The sequence below is a fragment of the Salvia hispanica genome, chromosome 1 (genome assembly GCF_029641045.1).
Source record: "Salvia hispanica isolate PSC_SH4W2 chromosome 1, Shi_PSC_v1, whole genome shotgun sequence".
NCBI lineage: Eukaryota > Viridiplantae > Streptophyta > Magnoliopsida > Lamiales > Lamiaceae > Salvia > Salvia hispanica.
The window spans coordinates 29507933-29521738 of NC_142692.1; the positions used below are offsets into that span (position 1 = coordinate 29507933).

Genomic DNA, 13806 nt, shown 5'->3' on the forward strand with positions numbered 1-13806 from the left:
GGACAAAAGGTTTAACTAAAACAAAAAGGGAAAGACAATATGCTTTATTTTCTTTATTCAATATGTATATCGATATTTAAATGTACTCCTATAAAATATGTAATGGATATTAATATCTCCGTCTAAAAACATTCTTATTTTTTCATTTAAAGTTAATCTGTATTTATAAAATAGTTCTCAATTGTGAGTCTCATTTTCTATTAATAATTATTCTAACTATTTTTTTCTTTATAGTATCACTTCATTAATTTTATATTAAAAATCATATTATCCATTGATATAATACTAGTATTATTTATTTAAAATAGATATATTACTATTATTTATTAAAGCGTGAAGAAACTTCGACATGCATATTGAGAATCAAATTAAGAAAGATGAAATATTAAAAAAAATACTCCTAATTAGTAATGTGATTAGTTCGTAATGATTGCTAGTGTTGGCATCATTAAATATGGATGAGCTGAGTTGGCATCCTTCCTCGCTTCTATAAGTTCAGCATTCACCATCATACCACCAGCGCACCTTCAACTTCAAATGGCGGAATTCGGAAGCGAAACGCGGGAGTCTCACGACTGCGTAGTCAAATTGGTTAGTTCAACTCTATGATCATCAAATCGTAAACGTAATAGGTAAAATGTTACCGATTTATTCTTTTAATCCGATAATTGCTTCAACTGCAGAGGCGGAACCCGGCGAGGCGTAAGGAGAAGGTAGTGATAGGCTGCGGAGCTGGTTTCTCCGGCGACCGGCCCGCTGCAGCGCTGAAATTGCTTCAGAGAGTGGATGAATTGGACTATCTGGTACTCGAATGCTTGGCGGAACGCACGCTTGCCGACCGGTGCAGAGATGTAAAGTCCGGTGGCCCGGGCTACGATCCTCGCAGTATGTCTAGTTTTACAACTGAATTGTGGCTATTTCTTCATTTTTGCTGGTCAATGTTACTGTAGTTTACTTGTTTACTTTTGTTTTTATCGATAGCGGATGGTGTTGCTTCCAGTTTTTGTAGATCGTGTTTCTGAATCTTCTGACTGTTGTTTATGTGGTTTTCTTTCTATGATGAGTGTATGGAAAATGGTTTAGAACAAATATACAAATAGGAATGCATGATAGTAGAAGAATTCTACTGCCCGTGTAATCGAAACGACTAGTTTTATAATTAGTTGATGACGTCTTTGTGTTTTCGGCTAATAAATGTTCTGGTGAAGTTCATGCATCCACCGAGTTTGTGATGTAATTATTCAATGTATTTAAAAAATTATACAGCGTATATGCTGAAAGTTGTCAACAATTGCGCAGTTTCGGAGTGGATGCAGATGCTTTTACCTCTAGCTGTGGAGAGAGGTGTTCGCATTATTACCAATATGGGTGCTAGTGAGTATTGAGCAGTTTATCATTCACTTCTTATTGAAGTTATTTACTCTGCCATACATACCTGTCTTGGCTAACACAATATTATTTGTGTTTATACTCGTGAGCAGAGTCTCCATATGGTGCTCAAGAAGAGGTTTTACGAGTTGCAAGTGAGCTGGGGATTAGCGTGAAAGTTGGCATCGCTTATCAATCATCTGTTTTAGAAATAGGTAATGATTCTCATGAGAATTTAACTGGATCCTTGAATATCAGTAAATGCTTTATGGTTAACATTTCCTTCGGGATATTCTCAGGAGTGGACAATCGATCGAAGCTTGTTGATGATGTAAGATTCAGAAATCCTTGACTTACACTCCTATTATAGAATGATTTAATTTCAGGAGTTCCCCTGAAATATTAATAACAACTCATAGATGTAATGAGTTTATAACTTTCTCCAAACAAAATTTGGAACCTGTAAGATTGTTCTGGTTGATGTGAAGATGAGCATTTTTGCTTGGAGTAATCAAGACCTGTCTTAGGGCTCCTTTTTCATCTCTAATCTTGAACTGGCGTTGATATGTGCAGGATGTCAGTGTTTATATGGGAGCAGCCCCAATTGTGGAATGTTTGGAGAGGTACACACCAGATGTTCTAATAACTTCACGGGTTGCCGATGCTTCTTTATTCTTAGGTCCAATGGTATAAATTCATATTTCCCTCTTACAAAATTACTTGTTAAGTATCTATTCAGATTTTAATCATGTATTACCCCTTTTCACCTCATGTTTTCTCTCTGTCGGGTGAAATGTGTTCTGTTCCTCTATATCAACCCTTTCCCCCCTAAACTCCAAGTACTTTGTCTTGCCACCTCATGACGAATAGCTTCTGGTATACAGATGTTTGAATTAGGATGGAACTGGGATGAATTTGGGCTTCTTGCACAAGGTACTCTGGCAGGTCACCTTCTGGAATGTGGTTGTCAGCTAACGGGGGGGTATTACATGCATCCAGGTAATAATCTACTTCTGTTTCGTATAGTTTAAAACCTGTGCAATTATAACTGATTTGTGTTACCTTTCTATATCAATTGTAGGCATAACTTTGGTATAACATTTGTAGGTGATAAACATCGGGACATGTCTTTTCAAGATCTCCTTCAAATATCTCTTCCATTTGCAGAAATTACTTCTGATGGTACAGTAAGTGTAGCTAAGGCAGAAGGTACTAAAGGTGTTCTCAGCTGGAGCACTTGTGCCCAACAACTTCTGTACGAAATTGGCGATCCTAGTTCATACATAACCCCTGACGTGGTTAGTTGGTTTATTAAATTTTTGCTACATTTTCTTTGATACCTGGAAAAGGGTAAATTCAACATCAAATGATTAAGACACCCTCGCCGAACAGATAGTAGATCTTCAAGATGTTACATTTCAATCATTGTCAGACAGCAAGGTTCTCTGCTCTGGAGCCAAGCCTTCTACTGGATATCAACCTGAAAAATTATTGCTGCTAAGATCAAAGGTATCTTCCTGCTTCTTACCACTAAAATTAATGGAAAGGATAGCTGGGGAATAAAAAACCGTCATGCATAAGATACATTTTGCATTTTTATGTGTTTTTTCCTGGTGACCATCCCTTTGTTCAGTGACAGTTTAGGTTCAATGCTTGTTCTTCTTGTTCACAGGACATTGGATGGAAAGGCTGGGGAGAAATATCTTATGGTGGTTATGGATGCGTGCAACGAGCTAAAGCTGCTGAGTTTCTGGTACTGTGACACACAATTCTGAAAACTTATCATATGTTTTGAGTTTTTTGCTAATCACATAATCTCGATCTCTTTTTTTCCTGGTAATGTTGAGAATGCAATGAAATTTCCTTTCTAATTTATTATCAGTAGCATCTGATGACACAAGTGTCACCGTAGCTTACTGTAGTTCTCTTGCATCAGGTAAGGGCATGGATGGAAGAATTATATCCTGGTACTAGCATCAATATCGTTTCCTACATTATTGGTCAGGATAGCCTTAAAGCAACCTACACTGGAGATATATTGTCAAAGCCTAGTGAAGATATTAGATTACGAATGGATGGCTTGTTTGAGAAAGAGGAGCATGCACTCCAGTTCACCAAGGAATTCATAGCTTTGTACACCAATGGCCCTGCTGGAGGTGGTGGCATCAGGTATTTCCTCTGTTTACACTTTCTGAAGTTTCCATCAGGTTCTTTTACTGTTTTCAGTTTATATTGGTTAAAGACTGATAGCTTCACCTTAAAATTGGGTTCGTAATGGTAGTTTTTCATCCTAATACCCCCTCTCCCAACTCAATAGAAAAAGCTCGAGCCTTGGAGCTCTCGACTTGCTATAAATGATATAATTTAGCTGTTGTGTATATTATGATCTATTTTACGAAAAATTAAGATGTTTTGTGTACACACACTCACAAGCGCATGCACACGCACACATACATGCGTATAGTTTAGTGTTTGTGGTTTTCTTAACTTTGTTTTCACTTGATGCAGTACTGGAAGCAAGAAAGAGAATTTACTGGAAAAAGAATTGGTACCTCTCTCTCCCTCTCTCCATATGCATACCTGTATATGCGTTCTTGTGCTTTTGCATGCGCTTCTTTGGCAGACTGTAATACACTCATATGCTACATTTGTTTTATTTGTAATCAACGTTTGTCAAGTTATTGGGGAATTTATTTTATGGTGTTTCTTTAAATGAATAACACGATAAAAAATGGGCACATAACCATAGGGTTTGGTCAATATACAGGTGGGACGTGAAAACGTTCATTGGCAAATTTTTGCAGCCCAAAACAACCTAGCTATCTCAACTGATCACAATCCTAGGCGTGCCGTTGCAGAGAAGAAACTGGCTGTGCATGAAAGTACACACGATTCGAGCAAAGATTCAAAAATCACAAGTAGCCAGGTCTGTGCTGCTCCAGCTGGCCAAAAGATCCCCCTCTATGCCATAGCTCACAGCAGAATCGGGGACAAAGGCAACGACCTCAACTTCTCCCTGATCCCACATTATCCCCCGGATATCGAGAGGCTTAAGATGATTGTGACTCCAGAGTGGGTGAAGGAAGTTGTGTCACCCCTCTTAAATCCATCATCCTTCCCTGGTCAAGATGACTTAGAAAGAAGAGACAAGTGGGTTGAACAGCACGTTAAGGTCGAGATCTACGAGGCCAGAGGGATTCACTCGTTGAACGTTGTTGTCCGCAACATCCTGGATGGAGGAGTGAACTGTTCGAGAAGGATCGACAGGCATGGAAAGACGATATCCGACGTCGTGTTATGCCAGCAAGTTGTTCTGCCACCATGATGTTGATATATCATATATATATATATGCAGGCGGGTGTGGCAATGGTGAGAAGAGGCATCTACATCTTTTTAAGACTACTATTAAAGTACTTATCTTTAAATAAATTTTGCTCTCGTTCCATCAAAACATGGAATCTGTGGCCTGTGGGATGGCTTATTTGCATTATACCCTTCTCCAAATATATAAATGTATCCTAGAGCTAAATCTCTACCAGAACTACTATTTCTCTTACAAAAATATCTTTTAAAACCACCCTCTCCCACCCGTAAATTATATAGATCAATAATAAATCCATTATCTTACTGAAATTCACATTTAGCTCCCTCTGTTGATTTGATTAACAAAATAATCTAACTCACTCAAATGTTTAGTTTGAAGACTCGTGATAATAATTCGGCTAGCACTTAATTAACTAATTAGATGATTATATTATCACTTAAAATAATTTATTAATGCAGTGAGATGTTAGATTTTATACAAAGAAAACTCGTGATCTATCACTTTGGGTCTATAAACTCTCTCTTCTCAGGTAGAATCTATTTTCATAATTTTTTTTTTGAATTGGACATAATTTTATAAATTTAGCCTATAAAAATGAAATTATTTGTCGTACTCTAAAATTTTTAAAAACAGAAATGTGTATATATACAACATATTATGTAAATGATTTATTAAGTGTATCCAATATATTACATACATACTACAATATATTCGTGGTACGTGAGTATCAGATTATGATTTAAATTCAAATTTGGAACAAGTAAAAATTTCAGATACTACTAGAGTAATATATTGAAAAACTGAAATGTTTTTTAAAAATGTTTTAAAGATCATGTTACATTGTTACGTGGAGTCAATTGTATTTTTGTATGAAGAAACTTATCTTATAATAAAGGAATAATAACCTACAAAGTACTAAAATCTTACCTATTTTACTAAAATCTGATAATCAATGAACATTCAGTCGGTGGATTATGATTGGATTATGATTTATGACCACATGAAAATCCGAGGTGGATTCGTCGTTTTCAATTGAAATTGAACACGATTTAACTAGAATCAATTTTGAACATGACCTCGTTAATTAAAAAAATCGTCATTGTTAGCAAAATTAGAGAAAAATTGAAAGTCAAGTAAATTTTGAGTAGATTCTTAAATTGGTACAGAACTTTTTCCGTGGCAAAACTTGATCTGTGTGGGGGGTTTCTACATTCAGCTACGAAGAAAAGTTATCTTCAGTCATATAACACTCATAACTGGAACAATTCTTCAAATTCTGGTAATCCCTCTCAGTTTGATTTTGGTCTCTATTACTTCGCTAGAAATCAATTAGATTGCATTAGATTCAAGAATGCTTTCGGGTGAAAATTCCCGTGTATTTGCAAACGATGATCGCTGGATAATTATGCATTTTAATAGTTAGGGTTTTGATCTGCACTGTCTTAAAACCTTAGATCACTTTGCTTTATGAGTTCATTTACTGCCTTTCGCTGCTGCACCGATGTGTTTATCGTCCACAATTTGGAATTTTGCTATCTCGTTTCCGTGTTATTATTTTTTTTTTATATTGGAGGTGTATGTATCCAACGTACGCCTCTTTTGACTCTGAATCCCTGACCGAAATGCAATCTTAAACTCATGCTTGTGTTTGCACTATTAATCCTTTTTCATATTGTGCGAATTTCAATTTTGAAACAGATTCTTTAGTTTTTCCGAAACTATGAGGGTAAGGTGATGTATGAGCTATTTTTGACGAAGAAAGTACTTGAAAATGATATTCTCTCCCATTTTGTGCTAAGGGGTTAGTTGAACTCAGATATTGATGCAAAGCATTTGAAGTTCTCACTTCTTAGTTGTTACTATATCCCAACAGAAGTCAGATGATGGAGTGCTCCAACATTGGCATCGTTTTTAATTGAGTCCAATTATGCATAGTAATTTGTGAATGTACGTAACATAACTAAAAACAAAACTTAAGAAACTAAACAAAAGGGAAAGTAAATCTCATAGACTTATTTATGTAAGAGAACGTTCGCCAACAGTGTACATTTGAAGTAGTGACTGCATCTTGTCTTTGTAGATTAACTGGAAGATTTTGCAGCTGTAAAACGAGGTGATTAAGACATGGTAACACATTTCTGGCTTTGGATACCGTAACTTGATTTGTTCAATGAATTTATTCTCTTGTAAATTTTTACTGATATTCTTGTTAATGAATTTTCAGTCAGCGCTGTTCAATTTCCATTCATTCCTTACAGTTGTTTTGTTAGGCATATGTGCCTGCACATATGTGAAGATACAGTTCCCTGCTCTTCTTGAACAGAGAACAGGGTAAGACCTTGTGGTTCTATATTCTACTTTTCAAAACCGTTAATATATTTTGTTAGTGTGAGGATGTAAATTGTTTGTTTTAAGAAATGAACTTTGAATTTTTTAAATTGGAATTTGAGATGTTTTACATGGAAACTTCGAAAACACAGTAGGGTAGTGTGCTGTATGGGCTATGGACCAACTTGGTTGTAGATATTTTGATTTATTGTACTTAGGTAATTGGTTAAGTGATAAAGCTTCCTGCCAAATCTCCAAGTGATAGATCTTTTTCTAGTTGTCATTTCTGCCTTGTCATGAAAACAATATATATTTTGGCTGAAGTTCATGATAACATGAAACTTGATGATTACCTTGGGGCAACAGTCTTTTTTCTCAAGAGACTAGTCTACATCTTCCTCATTGCAAGAAGCAGGAACTTGTGCTGAAGAATCCTGATAATTGATGATTCAGACAAGATTCGGTGCTTTTTCTGAGCCACAAAATGTCCTAAAGCTAACCAATTGTTTACTATAATTACCAACATTTCATAACCAAGATATGATCATAAGCAGACAGAAGATGTTGATACAATGAGCTGATCTTAATTCCTGACTTGCATGTCTAAGAATACTTGTTTTAGAATTTGGTTCAACTCCTGTTTCATGCACAAAATTATACACCCAAGAAATTTTGCAAGGAAAATCACCATTGTGTAAGTTTGTACCTGCTTGTCTGCTGTGTCTCTTTTCTATGATATGAATTTTCACAATAAAATTCATGGTTACTTATTCAGCCTTTTTATTGAGAAGCCTAATACTTGGATCCTCATTTAAATTCACTCTGGCAGGTTTCGAGGTGTATTCTGGAAGGCTGCTAGAATAGGTATCACTTCCTTAACTGTGATTTGTATTACTATGTTTTTTACATGGCTTTTTTGGTTCATTTTGTATTTAATGATGTCTAGGAGCGTGCACATGATTCTATAGGCAACCTTTAGCAAGCATGACCTGTAGACTGTAGGACGAAACTGCCAGTTTCGGAGAATTACAAACTGATCATCCTTCTTCATTACAAAAGCTTTTCTTCCTGCCTTTTCTAGTAACTGTCACACTGGCAAGTAAACAAAGTTTTCCTTTTAGTTAAACACGTTTAGATTTCATGGTCGAAATTAGATCCATTTGCCAGGATAGATTATGTACAGAACGCTTTCAGCAAGCCATGTAGGATGTAAATGAACAGGTTTTCATGACCAACTAAACTTCTGGCCACTAAACAGTAAACAATTCGTGGAACACAATGCCAGAGCGGAATAATTACATTTTCCTGGGTAGCAATCTTTTATGCTATTTGACCCTATGTAACTTACATATAATGTAAGAGTAACATTTTTAATTGTTGAAGTAATAATAAAAGAAGTTATGTCTTTTATCCTTTACTCCATAGGCTCCACCTTTTACTTGTTATATTAGGAGGCTTGTTTGCTGAGGGGGTACTTATTTTAGGTGAGATATGTTAGATAGATAATAGTAATATAGGCTAATCCACCACATACATTGATGGATCAAACAAATCTGAGCTTGTTTGATCATGTATTCCTTCGAAACTCCAATCTTATAGTATTTGAGTGATTAGTTGGATATATCAAGATGTATGCTGTAAGGATTCTCCATTTCTTGTTTGCTTTTGCTTCTCGTATTTTTGCTTTCTTACGAGCTCTAACTCAGAGGTGGCCAATGCCTGTAACAGGGGAGCGACTGAGTCCTTGGGTGGCTGTTGGATGTTTCACAATGGGCGTGTCTATCATATTCTTCTGAAGAAGATGCATTAGGCTCCAGTGACAATGTTAGATTTTTGAAGTCTTCTTATCATAGTTGAAACTTTTACTGCATTCTCTCTCTGAGTTGCACACTTCACTTGGCTTTCAATCTTGAATCATCTTTCTTGGATCATCAAACATTGAAAACTAATTACGTCTAAATTGAAATTATATGCATGTGTTACATCTCTTAAATTGTGGGACTGGCTTGACAACGTCTCAAATATATTGGTTTTTTAATTAGCAGGCATGCTATTCCAATTGAACAATATATATTGAGGTGTAGAACTTGTCTTATTTCACTATAATATACTACTAGTATACTCCTGCAACTGCATGCGTGCATAAGACTTAACAACATTTATACGTCATACATATATAGACTAGTGCTAACCCATAACCAAAACTCAGAAGAAAAAAGAAAAAGAATAGCTCATATATATATCCAGTGGAAATGAAACATCTAGGATTCCTCTTTTGGCTTGTCAGCATTATCGTCATCCGCCGGTTTGTCCTCGATGGCGGGTTTATCATCATCATCATCTGCAGGTTTGTCCTCGTCGGCAGGTTTATTGTCCTCATCTGCAGGTTTGTCTTCGTCGGCATCTTCGGTAAGGCCGTCGACGTCGATGGCCTCCATGCTGGCGGTCTTCTTGTGTGAGGTGGAATCGAGGACATGCTGGTAATTTCCCTTCTCCATGAATAGCTGCTGGAAGTGGTGCTTGCAGTAGAGCACCCCATCTAGGGCTGCGTAGTTGGAGTGGGTAAGGGGGCAACCCCCATGGGCACACTTGAAGCATGACTTGTGGTATATTTGTTCCTCCATTGTCATCTGCATACATTTACCATCATTTAACTTGTTTCAACACAACTCCTACATATCTATGACTATGTCTGTTATTGAGTACCTTGTCAAGTGGGTAGACAGTCTTGGTGCAGGCAGCACATTTGTCTTGGGTGCCAGAGAACATGGCAGACATCTTGCTGGGTGCCCTTGTCTGTCATCAACAATAATATCAACATTTTTGCACACATCTTCATTCACAATTACATATATCTATACTGGGAGTGGTTCAGTTGAGAACTATCTTAAAATTAGAACTTGAAAACTTATCAGTTGGAAGCACTAAACATTTTAGTTGGTGATACAAACCATATTAGTTGGCTGGAGCATATATGCTTTCTGCTACCAACTAATGATAAGTTCTGAAATTCTAATTTTAAGATAGTTTTGAAATGATAGAGATATACTACATATAAAATCTTACAAGTGAATTTTCTCTGTCTCCTTTTCCTGCTGCGTGAATGAATAAATGAATCATCAGCAAATTATGGAGAAGATGCAATAGTAGAAGTATAAAAGGTACATTGAGATTTCAGACCAGTTTGAAAATTCTTGCTGAAATTTCCAGACTCCTTGAAAAGCTGTTCAAAATGAGTCTTGCAGTAGAGTACGCCATCCATGGATGAGTAGTTGCTCATCTGTGAGAGATACAATTGTATCAAGAATCATAGAGAGAGATATGTATATATGGAGTACTCCTACAATATAAATACATACAACAAGGGTGCCCTTGCAGTGGCTGCATTTGAAGCAGGCTTTGTGGTAGTTGGCGCCATCAGCAGACAAGAGATCGACGAAATAAACAGTCTTGTCGCAGGCCTTGCATTTATCCTGAGTTCCTGTGAATGATGATGCCATGGATTAATTAATTAAGGCAAGGCCTATTCTATCAAGAGCTGGGAATTTAGGCATTAAATGGGAATCTGATTCAAATTATGTAAAGAAATTCCTGGTTCCCAAACCACACACATGCTTTTATACCCACCTAATTATTCTATTTCTTGTGGTGGAATGTTGATTGGACATCCCATAATCCAGGGAAATGGATGGAGCTTGCTACTCATGGTAGTTACTCTTTCTTTCATTTTTCCACTCTTTATGTAATTAAATTATTGTATTTATGAGTACTTTTTTGACATAATGAGATTAATTATCCTCATACCATATGATCAATACAATGGTTAATATGTATCAATATATATAACCGTAGGTTCAAATGATATGGTTAGTATCAATTTACATGAGCATAGGTTCAAATGAGATCTTTGTGAGAACTTGATAACCATAATAATCCGGGGAAATTACACCATACATACCAAAAATTTCATCAATGTTTCAATTGAGTACAAAATGTTTTAAGTTAAACGTAAATCATACAAAATGTTTTAATTAGGGGTGGGTAAACGGTTTTCGGTTATTCAATTAACCGAGAACTGAACCGAAACCGGTCGGTTATCGGTTCGGTACCGGTTTTACGTTTTGCTCCAAATTGGTTATCGGTTATAACCCGATAATCGTCGATTATAACTGATAACCGAATTAAATTCAATTTTAATTTCAATTATATGTTTATTTAACACTAAAAGAAATTATAATTTACTTTCAAACTTTGTCACAATGGAAGAAATTGTAATTTATACTCCCTCCGTCCCGGATAATTCGGGTCACTTTGACCGGGCACGGGTTTTAAGAATTGTAATGAAAAGTGGGTTGAAAAAGTTAGTGGAATGTGAGCCCTACCTTTATATATTAGTTTTATAATAAAACGTGAGTAGGAATGAGTCAGTGGAATATGAGGTCCACTACCAAAAATGGTATGAAGTGACAAATTATGTGGGACGAACCGAAATGGAAAACTGGGACGAATTATCTGGGATGGAGGGAGTATCTAAATTTTGTCAAAGTCTCGTATTGAAATGTCAAAAAAGTTCATTTTAATTTGTGTCACTATCCATGATAGTATTATACTTATAAATGTATATATCTCAAAGTCAATAAAGTGCTTAAGCATTAGTTTTATTTAAAAAAAAGAATATCCCTTCACTTATTATTGGAGAATTTTTTTTAAATTATAGATCATGCAAATTTTAAGTCTTTTAAAGCGCCTAAACAATTTATGTATTACTTGTAAATAGGAGTATAATAATAATAATAATAATAATAATAATAATAATAATAATAATAATAATAATAATAATAAAAAAAGTAGATGAAAAGTTAAAAGTTAAAACCATAAACAATTTTAATTTCAATTATATTTTAATTAATAATAGAAGAAATTGTAATTTACTTCCAAATTTTATCAAAGTCTCATATTGTAATATCAAAAAAGTCTATTTTAATTTGTGTTACTATTAGTTATACTTATAATATCTCAAAGCTTATAAAGTTTCTAGATATTAGTATTTTATAAATAAGATCTCTCAGATTCAATAAAGTGGTAAAACATTACTACTATTTTAAAAATAGGACTTGGAAAAAAGTTTTTATATTTTAGATTATTAAAAGTTAAGTCTTTTAAAGTGCATAAACAATTTATGTATTACTTGCAAATAGAAATATAATAATAATAAAAAAATAAAAAAATTAGAGGAAAAGTAAAAACCATAAATAATTTTCATTTCAATTCGGTCAGTTCGGTTATAACCGATAACCGATCGGTTCTAACCGAGTCGGTTAATTAAGTAACTGAACTTGAGATCGGGTCGGTTCCGATTAGTTTTTTAATAAAATTTTGGGGTCGGTTAACCGACCGAATAACCACCCCTAGTTTGAATAGAGTTTCAAATTAATACATTATGTATCGTCCTCTTAACACAGTTAGCTTTTTCACTGTCAATCATCCTACTACAGATTCTAGGCCATAAAAGTGATATTCAAATTAAAAAGGCAATGTAGCCACAAGGTCATTAGTACTAGCTGCCACTCCAGAAACGAGGACGCCGAAGGAAACAGAGGGAGGCTAATGGAGGAGAGAGAGGAAAGAAGCCTATATTATTTCGCTAATTTCACAAGAGATCTTCATTGCATAAAGACTAAGTTTCTCAAGATGTGGAATATGTGAGCTCTCTGTTATCCAGGGTACTAAATGACACCATTTGAGTTCCAAGAATTCAAGCTTCTGAAGAAGATATTCCTATTCATATTATCATAACTCCGATGGGACTCTAGCTAGTTTATCCATAGACTTAAGATTTCCAACTTCTCCAGCAATTGCTACCAATTCCTTTATGTTGGGGATATCCAAGTTCAAGCCGGCTTAGCTGAAGTAGATCGCAATCAGCCTCGACACCGTCGGCCATGATTTTGTTTTAGTCGCGAGGGAATGTGATAGGGATCCAACCAATTACCAAAGCCCAGACGTGCCCATAACCCAGGGGACTGACGAGAGTGATCAGCCAAGAAGAGGGAGACGCAAAGAAAGGTTAAGCCCGGTTCAAGCGAGGAAGGATCGACCCCGAAGGAATGCGCCCCGGCCCATGAAGTTCAAGGACTTCACGACATGCTAGCTTTAGGATTTACTTATTTCCATATTTTGTTATTTTTTTTGCTTTCCTTATTTTTGGAACAATTGCCTAGTTTAGATATTATTAAATCTTTTCGGGTTTTCTTCTTGATTCTTTCCCGAATCGTAAGTCGAATCAAGCAGGGTCCGAACTCTATATATAGAGTTCATTAGAGAGTCAAAAGACATCGAGAAATAAGAAATAAAACTCTTTTCCTCGAAACCCTAGTTCTCTTAAACCCTAGCTGCTGCTGGGTATTCTTTTTTTTTTTCCCTTCAATTCACGACAAACAGGTGCTCCATCCCCTTCGATCAGACCTTAGGGTCTATCAATTTGGTGCTTTCATTGTGTCCTCTTCTCCCATCGTAGTTATGTCGTCCTCGGGCACAAATCCAACCGGCGATGACGAGACCCAGCCGAGAAGCTACACGAATGAAGAACTGACGGAACACCTATTCGATATGAAAATCCGTTACGCCAACTTCGACAAGAAGTTGTCGTCCAACCAATTCGATCTTGAGGCGTTCACGCGCCGTCAGGAATCGACAAATCGCAAGATCGAGGAGAGCCTGGCGTTACTGATCGACGCGAGCCTTCAAAACCGGCCGCCTGACCCTACGCGACCGCAACACGCGG

At 36.1% G+C, this 13806-nt stretch overlaps 3 protein-coding genes across 5 annotated transcripts; 2 read left to right on the plus strand and 1 right to left on the minus strand.

Moving 5' to 3' along the window:
• Positions 1-503: 503 nt before the first annotated feature.
• LOC125219345 (propionyl-CoA carboxylase) lies at positions 504-4946 on the plus strand. The gene is made up of 13 exons (XM_048121296.2): positions 504-591; positions 684-885; positions 1300-1374; positions 1482-1583; positions 1668-1699; positions 1942-2055; positions 2253-2367; positions 2476-2666; positions 2761-2877; positions 3041-3121; positions 3305-3537; positions 3877-3916; positions 4136-4946. The coding sequence occupies exons 1-13, from the start codon at positions 538-540 to the stop codon at positions 4691-4693; spliced, it is 1914 nt and encodes a 637-aa protein (XP_047977253.1). The 5' UTR covers positions 504-537; the 3' UTR covers positions 4694-4946.
• An 838-nt stretch (positions 4947-5784) lies between these two features.
• Positions 5785-9015, plus strand: LOC125222769 (uncharacterized). 2 transcript variants are annotated; one of them, XM_089062654.1, is made up of 5 exons: positions 5785-5973; positions 6753-6821; positions 6919-7025; positions 7852-7886; positions 8751-9015. In XM_089062654.1, exons 2-5 carry the CDS (start codon positions 6819-6821, stop codon positions 8816-8818), a joined length of 213 nt encoding a protein of 70 aa, XP_088918780.1. In that variant the 5' UTR covers positions 5785-5973; positions 6753-6818; the 3' UTR covers positions 8819-9015. The 2 variants fall into 2 exon arrangements, with proteins under 2 accessions (XP_088918780.1, XP_047981522.1); XM_048125565.2 differs by having other exon boundaries at positions 5787-5973; positions 6775-6821.
• Positions 9016-9070: 55 nt separating this feature from the next.
• LOC125222768 (LIM domain-containing protein PLIM2b-like) lies at positions 9071-10617 on the minus strand. 2 transcript variants are annotated; one of them, XM_048125564.2, is made up of 5 exons: positions 10382-10617; positions 10203-10302; positions 10089-10114; positions 9729-9818; positions 9071-9652 (listed from the first exon to the last, which is right to left on the minus strand). In XM_048125564.2, the coding sequence occupies exons 1-5, from the start codon at positions 10520-10522 to the stop codon at positions 9284-9286; spliced, it is 726 nt and encodes a 241-aa protein (XP_047981521.1). In that variant the 5' UTR covers positions 10523-10617; the 3' UTR covers positions 9071-9283. The 2 variants fall into 2 exon arrangements, with proteins under 2 accessions (XP_047981521.1, XP_047981520.1); XM_048125563.2 differs by having other exon boundaries at positions 10089-10117; positions 10382-10614.
• Positions 10618-13806: the final 3189 nt, after the last annotated feature.

Coding starts and splice junctions, on each gene's coding strand:
- LOC125219345 (XM_048121296.2), top strand. CDS start 538: ATGGCGGAATTCGGAAGCGAAACGCGGGAGTCTCACGACTGCGTAGTC. Junction 886..1,299: donor CCCGGGCTACGATCCTCGCA/GTATGTCTAGTT, acceptor ACAATTGCGCAG/TTTCGGAGTGGATGCAGATG. Junction 1,584..1,667: donor ATCATCTGTTTTAGAAATAG/GTAATGATTCTC, acceptor GGATATTCTCAG/GAGTGGACAATCGATCGAAG.
- LOC125222769 (XM_089062654.1), top strand. Junction 7,026..7,851: donor CTTCTTGAACAGAGAACAGG/GTAAGACCTTGT, acceptor TCACTCTGGCAG/GTTTCGAGGTGTATTCTGGA. Junction 7,887..8,750: donor CTGGAAGGCTGCTAGAATAG/GTATCACTTCCT, acceptor TGCCTGTAACAG/GGGAGCGACTGAGTCCTTGG.
- LOC125222768 (XM_048125563.2), bottom strand. CDS start 10,522: ATGGCATCATCATTCACAGGAACTCAGGATAAATGCAAGGCCTGCGAC. Junction 10,118..10,202: donor CAGCAAGAATTTTCAAACTG/GTCTGAAATCTC, acceptor TCATTCACGCAG/CAGGAAAAGGAGACAGAGAA. Junction 9,819..10,088: donor GAGACAGAGAAAATTCACTT/GTAAGATTTTAT, acceptor TGTTGATGACAG/ACAAGGGCACCCAGCAAGAT.